At 41.2% G+C, this 21,019-nt stretch overlaps 1 protein-coding gene across 1 annotated transcript in view; it reads left to right on the top strand.

Moving 5' to 3' along the window:
• The window catches only part of ldlrad2 (low density lipoprotein receptor class A domain containing 2), a 37,894-nt gene that overhangs the window by 2,559 nt on the left and 14,316 nt on the right, over positions 1-21,019 (top strand). Inside the window, exon 3 of the mRNA XM_052038968.1 lies at positions 13,507-14,025. Within this exon, the coding sequence (XP_051894928.1) occupies positions 13,507-14,025 (519 nt within the window). The remainder of the gene's footprint in view (positions 1-13,506; positions 14,026-21,019) is intronic.

The following is a 21,019-nucleotide window of genomic DNA, read 5'->3' as shown; positions in this document are numbered from 1 at the left end:
TAATTTTGGAGTATTCTGCGCAGTTCTGGTCACTGCATTATAGCAAGGAAGTGGAGGCTTTGGAAAGGGTGCTTGGATTATAGAATGTTAGCTTCAAGGAGAGGTTGGATTGTTTTCTCTGGAGCATCAAAGGCTAAGGGGTGACCTGATAGAGGTATATGAAATTATGAGAGGCATAGACAAGGTAGGTAGTCTAAAAGTTTTCTCCCAGGGTGGAAATGTCAAATACTAGAGGGCATTGCTTTAAAGTTAAGGGAAAAGTTTAAAGGAGATTTATGAGGCAGAATCTCAGATGGTGGAAGCCAATACGATAGCAACATTTATGAGGCATTTAGACAAGCAGGTGAACAGGCAGGGAATTGAGGGATATAGACCATGTGCAGGCAGATGGGATTAGTTTAATTTGAAATCATGGTTGGTATGGACATCTTGGGCTGAAAGGCCTGTTCCATGTTCAGTTTGTTGCTTTGATATTCTAAAGAGCCTTGGATAAACTGCCAGATGAAATCACCCTTCTCTGCAAATTAAAACATGTTTGATGTAGCTTTTCCTAGTTGTGATAAAACGTCATCAACCTGTATCATTAAGATAGAGATAAGATCTTTATTAGTCACACGTACATCGAAACACACAGTGAAATGCATCATTTGCGTAGAGTGTTCTGGGGGCATTTTTCTCTCCACAGAGGTTACCTGAATATTGTAATTTGGTAAATTGGTTTACTATTGTCACACGTACGAAGGTACAGTGCGAAACTTTGTTTTACATGCCATCCATACAGATCATTTCATCACATCAGTACATTGAAGTAGTACAAGGGAAACGCAATGAAAGAATCCAGAATAAAGTGTTACTGTTACAGAGAAAGTGCAGTGCAGGCAGGCAATAAGGTTCAAGGCCATGACAAGGTAGACTGTAAGGTCAAGAGTCCCTCATCGTACAAGTAGACCTTTCAATAGTCTTATAACAGCGGGATTAAAGCTATCCTTGAGCCTGGTGGTACGTGCTTTCAGGCTTTTGTATCTTCTGCCCAATGGGACGGGGAGAAGAGAGGATGTCCGGGGTGGGTGGGGTCTTTGATTATGTTGGCTGCTTTACCGAGGCAGTGAGAAGTGTAGACAGAGTCCACGGAGGGGAGGCTGGTTTCCCTGATGTGATGGGCTGTGTCCACAACTCTCTGCAGTTTCTTGCAGTCTCAGGCCATACCAAGCCGTGATGCATCCGAAAAGGATGCTTTTTATGGTGCATCTGTGAAAATTGCTGAGGGTCAATGGGAACATGTTGAATTTCTTTAGCCTCCTGAGGAAGCAGAGGCGCTGGTGCGCTTTCTTGACCATGGCGTCCATGTGGTTGAGCAGGTGATTTTCACTCTTAGAAACTTGAAGCTCTCAACCCTCTCAACCTCAGCACCATTGATGTAAACAGGACCATTGCACTGCCCCCCCTTCCTGAAGTCAATGACTGGCTCTTTTGTTTTGCTGACATTGAGGGAAAGGTTGTTGTCATGACACCATGTCACAAGACTCTCTATCTCCTTCCTGTACTCTGATTCATCATTGTTTGGGACTTAGCCCACTACGGTAGTGTCATCTTCAAACTTGTAGATGGAGTCAAAGCAGAATCTGGCTACGCAGTCGTGAGTGTATAGGGAGTAGAGAAGGGGGCTGAGGACACAGCCTTGTGGGGCACCAGTGTTCAGAATCAGGTTTATTATCTCTGTCTTATATGATGTAAAATTTGTTGTTTTGTGGCAGCAGTACAGTGCAAGACATAAAACATAATGTCCCAACTCCTGTACTCACTGCCCTGACTGATGAAGGCCAGCATGCTAAACGCCTTTTTTGCCACCCTGTCTACCTGTAACGCTGCTTTCAATGAACTTTCTGAAAATTCTCAGAGAACTCCACGGACTATTAACCACACTTGTTTATGGCAACCTCTAAATATCTGTTAAGACTTGCACACTGTCCATTATTCTATTCTGTGATGGCTATTTTAACCCCCTGTCTACCACTCCTTATCTTATTATATCTTCAGTATCCATGATCCTGCAGATCTATGAGTCATGCCATTTTTGTCTATGGAAAGGTATTTGATCTTTTTAATTGTCCAGTGCTCAAACTATGCAAAAAGGTTCCCACCACAATATTTTGTACTGATCAGAGAATGAACCACTTTCCATTTTAGGTACTGAAAGTCAATTTTTACCCTACCTTCTGAAAAATCAGTTGCACTGTCATATAGTTTTACACATTTTCTGTACAGTCACTGGAAAAGATTGAAAAAAAAATGAGGGTAACAGCAGAACATGAAGGTTTGAACTAAAGAAAGATAGCAAATGCCAGTGCTCTGCAAAAAGAAATGGCTGAAGGATGATCCAATAAGGGTTTTAAAAGTTTAAAGGGATGTTTCTACTTGTTGGATAGTGCAAAATCCAGAGGACTCAAATAATAGAAAGTTACTAATGAATCTGATTGGAAATTGGGGTGATAAACCTTTAATCAGTGAGTGGCCATAAAGTGTGACTAAAAAGATTTCCTGAGACAAACAGCATTGATGAGTTTAAGAGGATTTTAGATAAGTAAATGAGGGAGAGAGGAATTGAAGGATATGCTGATGTATTGGGTGAAATTGAAGCTATTGATCAGATCAGTCATAACCTTATTGAATCCAACTATGAAGCATTATCTGGTGGCTGATTTTGCAATTTACATTGTCACACAGCATCTGAGTACTGCCGTACATCCTTGGAATGCTGTCATTATGTTTTTGGATTAGTATGCAAACGGACTTTCATGTTCTCACAGCAATCCAACACAGCCCTCCCTGGGAGGTGATAATGCCTCCATTTAGCATAAAGCTGCTCACTTCCATCAGACAAGACATCTTTCATACACCCACACCTATAATTCTGTCTGTGCGCTTGTGGTTGCCTCTCAACTATAGAGGGCCACTCTCCACTAGCAGGCCTTCTAGACCCAAAACTGGTCCAAGTGGTTTTCTAAGATCAGCAGTACGCCTCCAGGGCAGTCCACACAGTGGAAATGTTGCTTCAGCTTGCCAATGGTTTGCTGTATTAGTTTTCAGGAGGCAGTGTGGCTTTCACACATGTACATAAGTTGTGCAACAAAGTCATCAGCCATGTTGTCAGTAGGTAGCTTTTGTCAGCCAATAGGAAATCTTTTTCAGGGTGATTTAAACATAGCAGGTACAGTGGAGTTTGGCAAAAGGACGGCATCATAACTGCTAACAGGATACTGGATATTAACTTTAATTATGCTTTTTCTGTGATGACACTCTAGATGGCTGATGAAGGAAAAAAATCTTTTGTGGTTTCATTTTGGGGAGAAGTTGATATATGACAACCGCTGCATTGTGGAGAAGTTTGCAGCTTGAAAAAGTCTGGTCTCTGGAATGAGAGAATAAAATGTAGGAACACTGGTTTAAATGCTGACTTGCCAGTGACACTCATATCACGTACCTGAAAAAGAATAAAAAGGAACTTGAACACCCATTGTGTCCTAGTTCTCAAGTTACTTTCTACTGCTATGTCAGTGTTCATTTGACTTCAAACTGTGAATACAAGATCCAACCAAATGAATATATTAAACCATATTTATTCATTTAATGAGACCAGGAATCACTATCGTAAAACCCTATTTTCCATCTGCCTTTGTCTGTCCTATTGTGCTTACGTAGTGTTCCCCAGTGGCAGCAGCAAGCTGGTCAAATAAGTAGACCACAGATAACAGCTCTGGGCCCAATGGCTTAGCTTTGGGTTGCACTGGAGCAACACAAAAGGCACTGGAGGAACTCAGTGGGTCAGGCAGCATCCATGGAGGGAAATGGACAGTCAATATTTTGGGTTGAGATCCTTCATAGGGAATGGAGAAAGGAGCAATCGATGGAATGTAAATAGAGCCATGGAGCAATACAGCACAGATACAGGCCCTTCGGCCCAATGATTCCATGCCGAACAAGTTGTCCACCTAGCTAATTCCAATTTCCTGTGTTGGGCCTATATCCCTCCAGGCCCTGCCCATCCAAGTGCTTCTTAAATGATACCATTGTACCTACATCAACCATTTCTTCTCACTTCCTCTGGCAGCTCATTCCATTTACTCACTGCCCTTTGTGTGAAAAGGTTGCCCCTCAGGTCCCTTTTAAATCTTTGCCCTCTCACCCTAAATCTATGCCCCCTAATTTTGGACTCCCTGACCCTGGGGAAAAGACTGTTACCATCCACCTTATCTATGCCTCTCATAATTTTAAACACTTCTATAAGGTTGTCCCTTATTCACCTGTGTTCCAAGGAGTAAAGACCTAGCCTGGCCAACCTTTCCTTATAATTCAGGGCTACAAGTCCTGGCAACATCCTCGTAAATCTTTTCAGTTTAATCACGTCTTTCCAATAACAGGGTGACCAAAACTGTACACAGTACTCCAAGTGCGGCCTCACTGCAACATAATGTCCCAACTCTTATATTCAGTGCCCTGACTGATGAAGGCCAGCATGCTAAACGTCTTTTTCACCACCCTGTCTGCCTCTGATGCCGCTTTTAACAAACTATGCACTTGTACTCCTAGGTCCCTCTGTTCCATTACACCCCCTAATGCCCTACCATTCATAGTGTAAGTCCTATGCTAGTTTGACTTTCTAAAATGCATCACCTCACACTTATCTGTATTGAACTCCATTTGCCACTCCTCAGCCCACTTCCCTAACTGATCAAGATCCCCCTGTGATCTACGATAACTTTCTTCACTATCAACAACACCTCCTAATTTCATGTCATCTGCAAACTTACAGATCAAGTCTTGTGCATTTACATTCAAATTTATATAAATAACAAATAACAAGGGTCCCAATACCGACCCCAGCGGCACTCGGCTAGTCACCGGCCTCCATTCCGAGAAACAACCTTCAACCATCACCATCTGCTTCCTCCCTCCGAGCCAATTCTGAATTCAGCTAACTAGCATTCCCTGGATTCCATGGGACCTAACCTTCCAGACCAGCCTGCCATGCGGGACCTTGTTGAAGGCCTTGCTAAAGTCCAAATAGACGACATCCACTGCCCTATCCTCATCAACCTTTTTGGTTACCTCTTCAAAAACAAATAGGTTCTTCAAGCATGACTTTCCACACACAAAGCCATGCTGACTGCTCCAAATCAGACTCTCTCTATCCAAATGCTGGTAGATCCTGCCCCTCAGAATTCCCTGCAGTAACTCCCACACTACTGACATCAGGCTGACCAGCCTGTAGTTCCCTGGCTTATCCTTACTACCTTTTTTAAACAACGGAACAACATTAGCCACCCTCCAGCCTTTGGGAACTTCATCAGTGGCTAACAATGAAGTAAAAATCTCAGTAAGAGCCTCTGCAATTTCTCCTCTAGCCTCGCACAAAGGATGTACTCTGTCAGGCCCTGGGGATTTATCCACCTTAATGTGCTGTAAGGCTGCAGATACCTCCTCCCTGGTAATACAAATGTCCTCCAAAACATCTCCACTAGTTTCCCTTATCTCTTGAGCAACCATGACTTTCTCATCAGCAGACACGAAGGAGAAATATTCATTAAAAATCCCACCCATCTCCTGCGGCTCGAGACACAGGCAGCCCCGCTGATCTCTAAGGGGACCTACTCTCTCCCTAGCCACCTTTTATCTCTTTATGGTTCCTTTGAAGTACATATTTACAGTGGGAGCACTTTGTAACTGACAAGACACCTCTGAAGGTTCACACACTTCTGCCGGGACCAGGTAATTCACACTGATGGTCTAAAAGCTTCTGAGGACAGAGAACCAGACGCCCATGATTAATGCTGTGAGGGCTGACTCTGAGTACACAAATATCCCAGTTATTGATAGCAAATATGCCTATGACCATGTTTGATATGCTAAGTCTGGCAGTCCTCCCTGATTTCTGGAAGAAGGGTGCAAAATAACTTGTTGTAGGCCAATTAACAGAGCCCATTGTATTATGTGAGGCTGATGCAAATGAGAACATTTAATGGTGGAAGTTATAGTGGAGGCTTTTGTGATAATTTACCAAAGTTCTCTGGACTCTGGGCAGGTCCCGGCGGATTTGATGATAGCAAATGTCACGGCACTATTTAAAAAGGGATGTAGGCAAAAGGTAGGTAACTATAGGCCAGTTAGCTTAACGTCTGTAGTCGGGAAAATACTTGAAGCTTTCATTAAGGAAAAAGTAGCGAGACATCTGGATAGAAGTGGTTCTAGATAGAAGCATTCTGGATAGAAGCAGACACAGCATGGATTCAGGATGGGCAGGTCCCGTTTGACAAACTTACAGGAGTTCTTTGAGGATATAATGTGTGCAGTGGATAGAGTGGAACAGGTGGATGTTGTATACTTGGATTTCCAGAAGGCATTTGATAAGGTGCTGCACAAAATACTTATCCATAAGATAAGGATGCATGGAGTTGGGGGTAATGTATTAGCATGGATAGAGAACTGGTTAACTAATAGAAGACAAAGAGTTGGGATAAATGGGTGTTTCTCTGGTTGGCAATCAGTGGTGAGCGGGGTGCCACAGGGGTCGGTGCTGGGCCCGCAACTGTTCACGATGTACATTAATGATTTTTAAGAGGGGACCAAGTATAGCGTGTCTAAGTTTGCTTAATTGAGTGGAAAAGCAAATTTTGCAGAGGATGTGGAGAGTCTGCAGAGAGATATAGATAGGTTAGGTGAGTGGGCAAGGGTCTGGTAGATGGAATACAATGTTGGTAAATGCAAGGTGATCCACTTTGGAAGAAAAAATAGAAGATCATATTATTATTTAAATGGTGAAAGATTGCAGCATGCTGTTGTGCAGAGGGACTTGGGAGTGCTGGTGCATGAATCGCAAAAGGTTGGTTTGCAGGTGCAACAGGTTATCAAGAAGGCAAATGGAATGTTGGCCTTCATTGCTAGAGGGATTGAATTTCAGAGCAGGGAGGTTATGGTTCAACTGTACAGGGTACTAGTGAGGCCACACTTGGAGTACTGCATGCAGTTCTGGTCTCCTTACTTGGGGAAAGATATACTGGCTTTGGAGGTGGTGCAGAGGAGGTTCACCAAGTTGATTCTGGTGTTACGGACTAGGTGAATGTTCCTTTAAGATAGAGCATAGTGGTGTGTGTGTGTGTGTGTGTGTGTGTGTGTGTGTGTGTGTGTGTGTGTGTGTGTGTGTGTGTGTGTGTGTGTGTGTGTGTGTGTGTGTGTGTGTGTGGCGTGCTTACGTCAACAGAAGATAAAGGACGTAATGGCGTTGTTGAAGAAGTCAGTCGGAGGAGAGAGAGAAAAAGAGAGAGAGACACCAGCCTGCTAGTTTTCTCTATCGATGGATGAGAAACAATAACTGTGTCTGTCACTACAATCCACGTATGGAAATCGGGAGTAATCCGGTGGAGTTCACTTTGTTGCTGACCTGTAGAGGGAAACAGGTACTTGTGTGGACGGCCACGATTCCGATGCTTTTCAGGGTGAGGAAGTCACTACTGAGTAAACACTGAGGTGTCATTTGGGTTCCATTGTGGAACATTTGGATTTCGTAATTACTCTCTATGTTCTCTCTACATCTACGTTTTATCTTCAGACAATGGTGGTTGTTGAAGAAGCCTTTGCTCATGTTTCACCTTATGGCTTGTGGAACTGAACTTTAATAACCATTCCTGGACTTGGAGTTTGGGACTTTGCCACACACACACACGACAAGTTTAGTTTTGGGGTTAACGTTCAAGGTTTAACATTTTTACTTCTAACATTCTAACATTTTTACTTTTATTTTTCTTATTATCATAAGTAGTTATTAATAAAGTAGTTTTTAACACTGAATCATGACTCAGTGTGTTTCTTTTGTTGCTGGTTCATAACACTGGAGATGAGGGGGTTTGCCTATGAGGAGAGGTTGAGCCTGGGACTATACTCACTGGTATTCAGAAAAATGAGAGGGGATCTTATAGAAACATATAAAATTATGAAAGGGATAGATAAGATAGAGGCAGGAAGATTGTTTCCACTGGTAGGCGAGACTAGAATTTGGGGACATAGCCTCAAGATTCAGGGGAATAGATAAAGGACAGAGATGAGGAGAAACTGGTTTTCTCAGAGAATAGTGAATCTGTGGAATTCTCTGCCCAGGGGAGCAATGGAGGCTGCCTCAGTCAATGTATTTAAGGCACAATTCAATAGATTTTTGCATAGAAGGGGAATTAAGAGTTATGGGGAAAAGGCATGTAGGTGGATCTGAGTCCATGGCCAGATCAGACATGATCTTATTGAATGGCGGAAGAGGCTCAATGGGCCAGATGGCCTCCTCCTCCTATTTCTTATGTTCCTATGTTGTTATGAATGTATACTAATGCATTAAACAGCCTGATTGTCATTGGCTGGAAGCTGGAATGATGTTAATGAGGTAGATGATGTATTTCAGGTCAAACTGCCACAGTTTGTAATTGCAAAGCATGTTATTCGGCACAATCACATAGGCTAATCTGTTTAAGTGATATTGGTCGAGGGATATATATTGATCTGTACACAGGAAGAATGGTCCTTCTTTGCAACAGTGCCATGAGATCTTTAAAGTCCACTTGAGAGGGCAGTCTGGCCCTTGGTTTAATGTCTAATCCATAACGCTTCACCTCCAATCATGCAGCACTCACGTTGTATAAAGCTAAAATATTGACCCAAGTTATGTGTTTTAATCTCAGGAGTTGAACCTCAACTCACAATCTTCTCATTCAAAGGTTAACACCCAGGAAGGGAGTGTGCCATTTAGTAAAGAAGTCAAACAATGAAAATGTGGGTTTAAAGCAAAAAAAAATGCAGGTTCTGGAAATCTGAAATGGAAACAGAAAATGCTGGAAATACTAAGGGAGAAACAGAGTTAACGTTTCAGCTAAAGTATCATGGAGCTGAAACATTTGCTCTGTTCTCCTTTCCTCAAGTGCTGCCTGACTTAAATGAAAAGGTGGGTGTTCATTGTACATTTTTTATAAACCTTAGCTGTAACACAATCCTGCTGACTGTATGAAGGTAGTGTATAAAATGAATGCTGCCTTTAACCTGGGAATGTAATATATCCCAGGCTCTTAAAAGAGGGTGCAAGAATATCATCATCTTTATCATTTCAGCTCCACTACTAGTCACAATTCCAGTTACAGCCATCCCAATACTAGTTTTACTTGGTGTTAGGATGTGCAGGCAATTGTGTTTTTCTCTAGTTAGTTCCTGTGGCATTGGTTGTACTTTCCTCCAAGAGTTAACTATTCTCAGAGTGACAGTAAACATTGGCTTTCTGTATTCCCTGAAATTAAGCAGGAGCTTCTAGCATCTTCGTTTTACTGTGGATTTTGCTGTATGCAAATTGCCTGTTTTCATTCATTCATCACAACTGTTGCTGCAATGTAAGAAGTATTTCATTGGCTTTAAGTCCTTTGGGAAGACAGTTGTCTGTGAAAGATGCTGTCCAAATGCAAGCTTTCATTTCTTATTTCTTTCTTAGTGACTCCCCAAGTAGTGAGAATTGGATGAGGCTGGACTGTGATATTTAAAATAGTCATCCAACAAATGCTAAGAAAACACAAATCATTACTTCAGATACGGAGGTATGTAGAATGGGGCCAGTTAATCACATCTTGGTAATGGGAACCCTCATCTACAGAAATATCATAAATGTAGTAGTTGTTCTGTGAAACTATAAATGTCCATCAGTATAGTATTCCAATAACACCTGTAATTGTTTAAAGCTTATATTATCACGTCACAAAATGGAAAGTACATCTGCAGGATAATCCATTAGAAATATATGCACTGATTGCATTAGATACAAAAGCTATAAATAAAGATGTTCTTACATTTGAGTCTTCAAAACTTCTAACAACTGAGACATTTTCATTGAGACTAAATTCATATCAGCATTTGTTGAGAAAGTTGAAGTCTTGGGTAAATCCCCAAAGGCATTCCAGTGCTTTCAATTTTCAAAAGGTTCATCCCCTAACATGTTAAAATATTATAGAATGATGAGGATATTTGTCGGACACTCCTAAAGATTCCTTCAGAAAAGATTTCTGAATATTATTTACTAATATAGTTCTGTAATTAGCAAAGCAAATATTGTCACTTGGATGGTCTGGCATTTGGTTGCTGTGTCTCACCAGATTTCAGTGAAAAGGTAGATTGAAATGTTCAGTGAACATTTTGCAGTGAACTGTCTTCATTCTGCAGGCAGAGGTGACAAATTAATATTTATATCAGTTCAACACAGTATAAAGGGATATAGACACAGTCAGCACTCGGTCTCAAACTGTCTAATGTACTAGACACTCCAGTAGTGGCACTGTTAGTTCTGCAATTTATAGCACGGTGCATTGTCAAGCAGTTAACATTGAGAGAAACATGGGTCATTGTTTGGGCTGCACTGTGGTTGTCTCTTTGCTCAATTAAACTTGCATTGTTTCCATGGTTTCCCCCAAAACACACATTAGTGAATAAAATGGACAAAGAAAGACAGTCGGCTCTTTGTGCACCATATCCTTGTCCTTTGGGATCTCCTACCATATCTTCCCTTCAAAAACAATCTGCATCAGTTTAGAATAAACGTAGCACCAACTTTTTCTGAACGTTTCTCCAAGAAATGGTGAGTTTATTGGTCGGTTGGGGCAACTGAGCAATCGCATGAGCTAGAGCTAAACAACCTCCCAGTGAAACATTCTCTGCATCAGGAAAACCGAGAACCGTTAGTGCAGGAATATGGAAACAGACCTGAGAAGATTTCTGCAGCCCGTTCTCTTCCTTATGCTGTACATGTTGAGTGTGAATTCCATCCAAACAGGTAATTAACCGACCAGTCCTCCTAACCGAGTTTGGTTTCGTAAATCGCACAGCAATTTCAAAACTCTCCCGTTAAACTAATTTAATAAGAATCTTTTTTTAAAAACTTTTAGTGGTTACTTCGGCCAATCTGCGTCATTTTATCGAAATATCCCTTAATATCGTATTCTAATCTCTACTACACCCTTAATTCCTATTTTAGCCCACTTATTTTGTTTTTCATTTACTTCTTCGACCGCTAATACATTTCGTTCTTGATCGGAAATGTATCGTTCTGTGCACTTTATAAAGGACAGCCGTTCAGTTTTTATTTTAAGATATTCCTCCTCATTCGATTGACAAGCATGTTGTGCAGTTGTTTTGATGCAAAAAAAAGTTATTGGATTACAGAATTAGAAAGTACTGTAAATTTCTGCCTGGGTTCTGCACAGGTTTCAAATGTTTCCCTGGCTTTTCTCTCATAACTGTGGATATTGGTGGAAAGTTAGCACTTTCCAGTTCTTTCATTTCTGCAGAACTTCAGGCAGTAGTGACCTGACCATGAGCACACCTCCTTCTCCATGGACCCTATCCCACTGCTGACCATTCACTACCTTTACTGGTTTAGATTAGCTATATATTAGAAAAGAAAAAATGCATTTTTACAGTGTCACAATCTGTCAATCCGGAGGACTTCAACAGCCAATTAAATAACTGTTGAAACATAAGCAGTTTGCACATGTTTCAAAAATCTTACTGTGATAAAGACCAATAAATCTATTTTGTTGATGTTGATTAATGGATAAAAAAATAGCTGGGACACCAGGAAAAAGTACTTGGCTCTTTCTCAAAATAGTGCCATGAGATCTTCATTTTTCCCACGAGAGAGCTGACAGAGCCTTGGTTTAGAGTGTTAACCAAAGTGGAACTGTACAGTACTTCCTCATTACTGCAATGAAATTCTAACCTAGATTTTTGAGCTCAAGCTTCCAGAATGAGACTTGCACCCATAACCTGCTGAATGAGATATTAGGGCTCAAATATCACTGGCAAAGATTGAAGCCGTTGCCTTTTGTCTCCATCACAAACTCCGTTCCATAGCCATAAACTTCATCCCTGTTTTGGCAATTGTTTGAGACTGACCTAAGCACTTTGTGACATTGGCATCATATTTTGCCTGAGCATAAACCTCAGACCACATTATCACACCATCAATAAGATGGCCAGTAACTTTCTGTAACATGGCCTGACTCCGCTCCTCCCTCGCTTCAGCTTCACTGAAGTTCTCTCTGCTGTTTTTTTTTGTACCTGACTGTTCCAAGGCATCTTGGCCAGTCTTCCAATTTGCACCCTCCATAAAGTAAAGCTGGTCGGGACTCCACTGTTTTTATCCCAACTCTCATCAAGTTTTGATGATGAATTGAGCTCTGTCAACACATAGCTGAATTGCATGGTAAATATAGTGGTAAAATCATAACTCCTGGTTTGCCATGTGGAAAGCACCAGCTGTAACTATGTATTTCAAATCGATGGATCAGTATTATTCGTTTACCTGTAGGATGTTGAAGAATGGAGAAAGCATTTATATATCACTGTTTGCCAGCTTTTGAGGTTTTTTAAATGGTACTGTAATAACGTTTGCTTATTTCCCAAGGAGGATATGGCATAATTTGTACAATAAGGGCATCCAGTATGAAGGGGATTGTCCTGAAGATAATGTTTTCCAATGCATTGATCAAAGTCTGGTGTGAACAGACTCAGAGAAACCACTAACAATGGATCTAAGGGGTGAACAAATCAAATCAGTTTTAAACATTCTTCTGAATGTCCTAACCAAACTTCCCTCAGCCCATGGAAACCTCACTAATAAATGCTGAAAACACAATAAATCTCTATGTTCTCTATGTCATTCATGGGCTGTGTGGTGTGAGGAAAAGGACAATGCTAGATTTAAGCTCTGGCAGGTCTTTCATTAGGATCCCCAAATAACTCTAATAAAGGTACCACTTTATTGCTTTACTACTGTATGCCCCATAGAATACCAGTCACAACAGATTGCTTCCATTGTCAAAGAAAATAATTTCCATTTATAGCAATTGCAGTAAACATGCTTGTAAATTGAGAAATTTCAAGACAATTCCACTGGATGTTTACGTTCACTTCTTACAATCAGGTTACTTCCTTTATTTTCATTTTTCATCTGCTCTTACATGAATATTGATCCATTATATCTAAGGGCAGGCTATATGATGGTCAGCTGATAATTTAACATTCACAAAGGATGAATATCACAGTGCGGTGATATAAACAACTTATTCAGTTTTATGCCTTACAGTGGACTGCATTTCAGCTCCATGATAATTAATATGTGGACAAGAGAAAAGTAACTTTCACCCTTAATGACGTTATAGTTCAAATGCAGCATTTTATTTAAGAAGAAATAACACCCTCCCTGGAATATAATGAATGATACATTGGCGACATTCTTATCACTTGTTCAATGGAAGACAGGTATATAAATATTTCCATCTCACACTATCTTCACATTTTATTTCTGATCATAGATGAATGGAGCAGGTTGAATGTACACGGAAAAGAATTTTTATCTTTGTCTGATTATGTTTTCTCAAATGTTGATTATTTTATACCCATAATAAATAATTCAATTGTATTTTCTATTGCTCCAAGTTAATCTGGTGGATTTCTGTGGACAGACCATCAGGGCTGATGGAATCATTATCAACTCGCACCAAGAATCTCAGAAGTACTACTTTGTCACAGTCGGGACTGACTGTAGGTTTACAATGCAGGCTGCTTCGCCAAAGGACAAAGTTCAGTTTCAGTTTAGATTCTTTTTAGTGTACAGCCTACTGAGAGAGTCTTCTATCCTTCAGCCCACGACTGCACCTCCACTACTGCAGCGCAATGCAACAGGACCTCTGTCGCTTCTAAACACCAGTAGGCCTAGGCAAAGAGCTGCCCTGCCACTCATAGGAGAGGAGATTGTTGACACTTGCAATGCTGGATCATACGTGCAATTTTATGATGGTAAGGATAGAACTTCTCCACCAATTGGTTCCCTTTTATGTGGGAAGACCATCCCCAAGCCAATTTTATCAACTGGCAACTACCTTTCTCTGAGACTGGTCACCAGAGGTCAACAACCCAGGGTGGACTTCGTTGGACATTTCACATCTTACAGACCTGGTGAGACATTTTTGGTTAACTTTTTTATTAATACTATCACCAGAATCACCATTTTTTTCTTTCTGTATACTGTCACTATTAAATACCAATGTCATTAACAGACATACTGTCTGAAAGGAATTACCAAAGGCAAATATGAAATGAAATTGAACATTATTAGATTTGCATTTATCCCATTGTTGAATTAGGATGATTTGTGCTTTATAATTCAGGCGTCTTGCACTGTTAATTGGTATCAGTGAGAACTATTTTGACTTTGGAGATTAGTGTAAAATGGGTTATAACAGATTAGCCCCTCAAAAGAAATCTGTCTCAATTTTTCATTCCAGTGGAGATAATGAAAGTAAACATGAAGAGAATCAAAAATCAAGAAGTTATTTAGGTGTTCATTTGTGAGATGGGCATTGCTGGGAAGTCAAGATTTATTGCTCCATCCATTTGGAGGTAATGATAAAGTGAGGAATGAATTGGATCATGAGGTTACAGATTGTGATCAAATGCATGTCTTCTCTGATGATGATCCACATCATTCCATGAATTCTCCTCCAGTCTGCACAGTGAAGTCAGGACTCACTCCTACTAATATTGTCATGAGCAGATAGGTCTGCATGAGGTAGACTGTGAGGTCAAGGTCATGTCAATTTTTCTCTGTGTTGGTTCTCTCATCACTTGCTGTAGGCCTAGTCTGGCAGCAACACCCTTTTGGAGGTGGCCAGCTCAGTCACTAATATTAGAATCGTAGAACAGTACAGCACAGACACAGATCTTTTGGCTCACGATGTCTGTGCCAACCATGATGCCAGATTAAACTAAATCTCTTCTGCCTGCACATGATCCATATCCCTCCACTCCCTGCATATTCATGTGCCTATCTAAAAGCATCTTAAACACCACTATCGTATCTGCTTCCACCACCACCTCCTGCAGCCTGTTCCAGCACCCACCATTCTCTGTGTAAAACTTGCCCTGCTCATCTCTTTCAAACTGTCCCCCCTCTCACCTTAAACCTATGCCCTCTTGTATTTGACACTTCTACCCTGGGAAAAAGATTATGGCTGTTCACCCTATCTATGCCTCTTGTAATTTTATAAACCTCTGTCAGGTCTCCTCTCAGCCTCCAAAGCTCCAGAGAAAACAATCAGTTTGTGCAACCTTTCCTTATAGCTAATATTCTCTGGTTTATGCTCTTTAGGTTAATTCCACTTCTGCACTGTCAATCTCCAGCTCTGTATGTTGTAGCACTTCAAAGGCTCATTCAGACTATACTTTAAGGTGATGAGGGTGTCTGCCTCCACCACTTATAAGGCAGAAAAATATCTTCAATTCTCCTTTAATTGTTCAACTAATTGTCTGATATAGATGTCCCCTGGTTATTAGCCTCTCTGCCAAGGAAAAAAAATCTCCTACTCCAGCAGTTTGTTTTTTTTTCATAAAATATATAGATATAGGCTGACAGAGCCCTATAGTTCTATGATCGACAACTGGTGTTATATTTGTGAGATCACCAACTGTTGTTTCAGATCATGTGACTTGATTTGGAGATTTCAGACAGTTCAGAAAACCACTAAAGATCTGCATCTTCAGGTGTACTTTTTCAACATGTCAACAGGTACTGATTCCTTCCAGATGATGAGTTTCCATCTTGTAAGCCTGTAAGACCCATCACATGCTTGCAAGTTCCTTCACTCCAAGTACTCTAGCCAGGGAATTTCATTGCCTTTCTGGGTGCGCTCCTTTAAGTGCTTTAGCATTCTTGTTACAGTACCACACCTGATGTTTCTGCATACTGATCAGTCAGCATTTTCCGAATTTTTCCTATGGAGGTTGTACTACTGTACCTGTCTTTCACTATCTGTACAGTCCAGTTCTTGCCCTTTCCCTTGATATATTCTGGCACTCTAATAAAGCTAATAGTTCAGATTTACTAGGCTCTTAACATTTTATAAAAAAATTCTAAACAGGTTTGGAAGCATTCCCAACCTTGCATTTTAATGTGGATATAAAGGCGATGATATACATTGAAAACTTCATGTCCTGGCAAACACTGCATACTCCTTTGAAGTAAATTACGTTTCATCATCAGTAACTAGGATCCTCTGGAATTCCCAATCTGGTATTCATTATCTGAAGCTCTCTCAAAACATTGTTATTAGTACCTGTAATAACTTCAGCCACTTCAATAAAGTTATTGGAATCACACACGCAGTAAGTAAATATGGTCATTCAATATCACATAGATCCTTATCAAATTATGAATATGCTTTAGCCAAAGTGTTGTGCTGAAGTGAATTTTTTTTTATTGTTATTTAATTCATTTTTAGGATTTTGGCATCACTATCATTTATTGCCTGCACCTAATTGCTCTTGAAAAAGTAGTAATGAGCTGCCTTTTTTGACTGCTGTTGCCTTCTAGTGACAGTGCTCCTGCAGTGCTATTGGTTAGGAAGTTGCAGGATTTAGATCCAGTGATGATGAAGATCTGGTGATATATTTCCAAGTCAGGACACAGATTCAGATCTGATTCTGGACTGGAGGGCTGGAGGAGACAGAGGGAAAACCTGTTTTCCCTGGACTGAAGGAGACAGAGGGGTAACCTGACAGAGGTTTATAAAATTTTGAAGTGCATAGTCGCTGTCTTTTTTTCCAGGGTAGAGGAGTCTAAAACTAGAGGGCATAGGTTTAAGATGAGTGGGGAAAGATTTAAAGCAGATCTGAGGGGTAAGTTTTTCCACACAGAGGGTGGTAGGTGTATGAAATGAGCTGCCAAAGGAAGTGGCAGAGGCGGGTACAATTACAACATTTAAAAAACATTTCGGACAGGTGTGTGGATAAGAAAGGTTCAGAAGGATATGGGCAAATGCAGGTAGGTGGGATTACCTTAGATAGACATCTTGCTTGGCATGGACGAGTTGGGCTAAAAGGCTTATTTCCATGCTGTATAATTTTATGAATCTCTGGGATGGGGTGCCACCTAGAAAGAAGCCTGCAGATGGTGGCTGGGACTTGGAAAGTGCTGTCAGAGTAGCTTGAGCAAGTAATTGTAGTGCATTTTGTAGATGGTACACACTACAGCCATTATGTGCCGGTGGTGGAGGGAATGAATATTTTGGATGTTAGCAGCTGATGGGGTGTCAATCAGGTGGACTGCTTTGTCCTGGATGGTGTTGAGATCCTTGAGAGGTGTTGGCAAGGGAAGAGTGTTCCATCAAACATTTGAGCCGTGCCTTGTAGATTGTGGAAACGCTTTGGGATGTCAGGAGTTGAATCCTTCCCATTAGGATACCCAGCCTCTGACCTGCTCTTACAGCCTACAGTATTTATGTAGCTGGTCAATTTGAGGTTCTGGTCAATAATGACATCCAGGTGGTGGAGTTCTTGGCAATGGTAATGTCACTGAATATCAAAGATGGTTGGAGATAGTCATTGCCTGGCACTTTTGTGGCGCAAATTTTACATGCCTGAATGTTCTTAGGTCTTGCTATGTGCAGGTGTGGACTGGAACTGAATGTTGTGTAATCAGCAGCAATTGTTCTCACTTCTGACCTTATGATGGAAGCAAGATCATTGATGATGCAGCTGAAGATGTTGGGCTTAAAATATTGCCCTGCAGTGATGTCCTGGGGTGGGATGATTGAACTTTTGACAGCTTCAGTTGTATGACTGAAACCAATGGGGTGTTTTCCCTTTAATGTTTATTGAGTTCAGTTTTACCAGTGTGCCTTGATGCCACACTCGGTCAAATGCTGCCTTGACGTTAATGACTATAGCTGGGATGTTGTTTGGTCCCGGGACCTTTGCTGATTCCAGTGCTTGCTGCCATTTCTCAATATCAGGTGGAGTGAATCGAATTGACTGCAATTCGATTGCAATAACATATTAGATTGCAATAATTATTTGCAATAATAACTGGGCTGGGAGTGACATTACCATGTCCAAATCTTGTATCATGGTCAATGCCAGGAAGTCCAGCCAGAATTAACACTTTTCTGTATAAGCGTAGCTGTAATAGCACAGCCTAGTGGTTTTGCTAGACCATTTCAGAGGGCATTTAAGACAAAAAAAAGGATGCACCAAACAAATATCACACCTATATCACATATATTATTTAAGCTTAGATATCATCATAGGCCAGAAGAGACAGATTCAGGCTCTATAAATACAAACTTCCTTACTGACGCGTGACGAATGAGCAACTGGTCTTAGCTCTTTACACAACATAGTTCGTACCATAAGTTCCAAAAGCAAAATATTGTAGGTGCTGGAAATCTTAAAAGCAGAAAATACTGGAAATACTTAGTGGGTTGGGCAGTATCTATGGAAACAGAGCTAATGTTTCAGGTTGTGATCTTTCATCAGAACTGGAAAAGTTAGAAATGAAACAACTTCATAATTACAGAGAAAGTGGTGTGGGGGGAGGGTGTGGAGACAGCGGAGAGAAGAAAAGGGAAAGTCTATGATAGGGTGGAGATCAGGAGAGATTGAATGACACAAGTGGTGATGGTGCCATTTGAAGGAGGTGGTAAGGACTGGTGAATTACAGAAGGTACACCTGCAGCAGGCGTAAATAGAAGGAGACAAATGAAAAATGAAATTACCAGAGGAGGAGAGAGGAAAAATAATACTGCTGAAAATAAAAGATACAAGACTGGAATGGCTGATTATCTGAAATTGTTGAATATGACGTTGAGTAATGAAGGATGCAGTGTGCCTCTTGTGGTTGAAGAGCCACCTGGAGACCAGAGTCATAGACGTAGTGAGTCCTCAATCAATCGCAATAAAAGCATGAATGTGGGGGAATTTCAGGTGAAGGTGTCTCCTGAGAATCAATATGTTTTATACCTTTCAGATACGATAATACATTGTGGGTAATTGATGGCCCATCAGGTGTGGCTTGGTGGGAGGGGCTTTTCCAGGACCTACCACCTGTCTCATGCATAATTTTGAAATGGATAGGCCCTCTTGCTATCTATGTTTCAATGGTGCTAAGTACTTCTAAAATATATAGTGGATCTATGGGCTAGTCCGTTCATACCCTGTCTACTTCCCACTAATGGCTGTTCCCATCTATGCTTCTCCATAATATCTTGATCTATTACCCTCCTCAGCCTGATCTCATTCACCAATGTGTGGTGGCTTGAAGTTTCAATTGTCCACTCAAGGAGTTGATTGTTTTATGCTAACATGGCCCTTTGTCTTATCCCTCTCATATTTATTATGTTTGACATTTGGCCAAACATCTCTGAACATTTCATGGTCTTGTCACATTTGCTGTGTCCCAATATTGAATAAACGTACATAAAAGTACATGTTGAGGGACCAGTGACTTTATGTATAAGTACCATGGCCAGTTACCAGGAGATTATTTCAAGTTGCTGTTGTTTGCATTAACAATAGGCATCTGCTGTTCTAATGGAGAGAGGTCTTTGTTTATACAGGTGGATTTTATGATTTCAATGCTGATTACTCTTGAAAGTATCAATAGCTACAATATAGAAATTCACTGGAAGTAGTTTGAAGGCTGTGTCTTGCTTATTATCAATGGCTCTATATTAACTATATACCTTATGACTATCTCTCTCTCGCTCTCTCCCTCTCCCTCTCTCCCACTCTCTCTCTCTCGCTCTCTCTCTTTCCCCTCCCTAACACTGCTAGTCAGAAGATGAGGTGCTGTTCCGTGACCCTTACGTTGATCCTTGTTGGATAAAAACAGCCATTGATGGGAAGCAGATGCCTAGTCTGCAGATGGTTTCCCTAATGTAGAGGAGACCAAATCATGAGCACCAAATGCAGTACACTAAATTGGAAGATTTATAAGTGAATCACGTTTCACTTGGAAGGTGTGCGTGGGTCCCTGGATGATGGGAAGGGAGGAGGTAAAAGGACAGGACTTGCACCTCCTGCATTTCTGTGGGAAGGAGCCTAAAGCAATGAGTTTGGTACTGGTGAAAACAGAAGATTGCACACAGCATTGCAGAGGGAATGCTGAAAGGGGAAGGAAGGAGGAGGTACATCTGGTGCTATTGTCTGATGTTGGAAATTATGGAGGATGATCCTTTGAGTGCTTAGGGTTTGTGGAATGGAAGGGGAACACTGCCCTTGCTCTGGGCTAAAGGAGAGGTGGTGAGAACAGAAAGGTGAGAAGTGGTACAGATGTGGTTGAGAGGGGAAGCCCCTGAGGAAAAGTGAGATGCATCAAAAGCACAGCGTGGAAGGTGGCATGATCAGAACAGATTTGTTGGAGACAGAGAAGTTTGGAGAATGGTCCGGATTCCTTTGAGGAAGCAGGTTGTGGTAGTTTGTGGCTTGTATGAGATATTGGTTGGAAATGAAGATGGAGAAGTTCAGGAAGAAAGAGGCCAGTCAGCCTGTTGAATCCATGCCAGCTCTATGGAAAAGCAATCTGGCTAGTCTACCACTCCACTGTCCCCTCCCCACTCTTGCCCTCTCCAAAAGCCCTGTAAATTCCTTCCTTTCAGATACATCCAGCTACATTTTGAATACTATAATTGAATGAAGCTCAACTACTAGCCCTTGGAGTGCTTTCCAGACACTAACCACATAAAAAAAATCTTATTTCAAACAAAACTTTTGTAATCTCAATAGCATCCTAAGTCTCTTAGGTGTTTTGAACAAACCCTTCTACCCACCATGTCTATTTAAACTAATTAAGCTAATCCCATCTTCATGTACATGGTCATATCCCTCTATTCCCTGACTGTTCATGTGTCTGTCTAAATGCCTCATAAACGTAGCTATTATATCTGCTTCTACCATCACCATAGAACCATAGAACCATACAGCACAAAACAGGCCTTTCGGCCCACCGTGTCGTGCCGTCCATCAGACCACCCTCACACTACCTAACCCCTTCCTCCCGCATATCCCTCTATCTCACGTTCCTCCATATGCCTATCCAACAAGCTCTTGAACCTGTTCAATGTATCTGCCTCCACCACCACCCCAGGCAGTGCATTCCATGCACCAACCACTCTTT

This window comes from Pristis pectinata, chromosome 26 (assembly GCF_009764475.1).
Source record: "Pristis pectinata isolate sPriPec2 chromosome 26, sPriPec2.1.pri, whole genome shotgun sequence".
Classification (NCBI taxonomy): Eukaryota; Metazoa; Chordata; class Chondrichthyes; order Rhinopristiformes; family Pristidae; genus Pristis; species Pristis pectinata.
The sequence above is the reverse complement of the archived record's forward strand: the minus strand, read 5'-3'. Positions and strand labels throughout refer to the sequence as shown.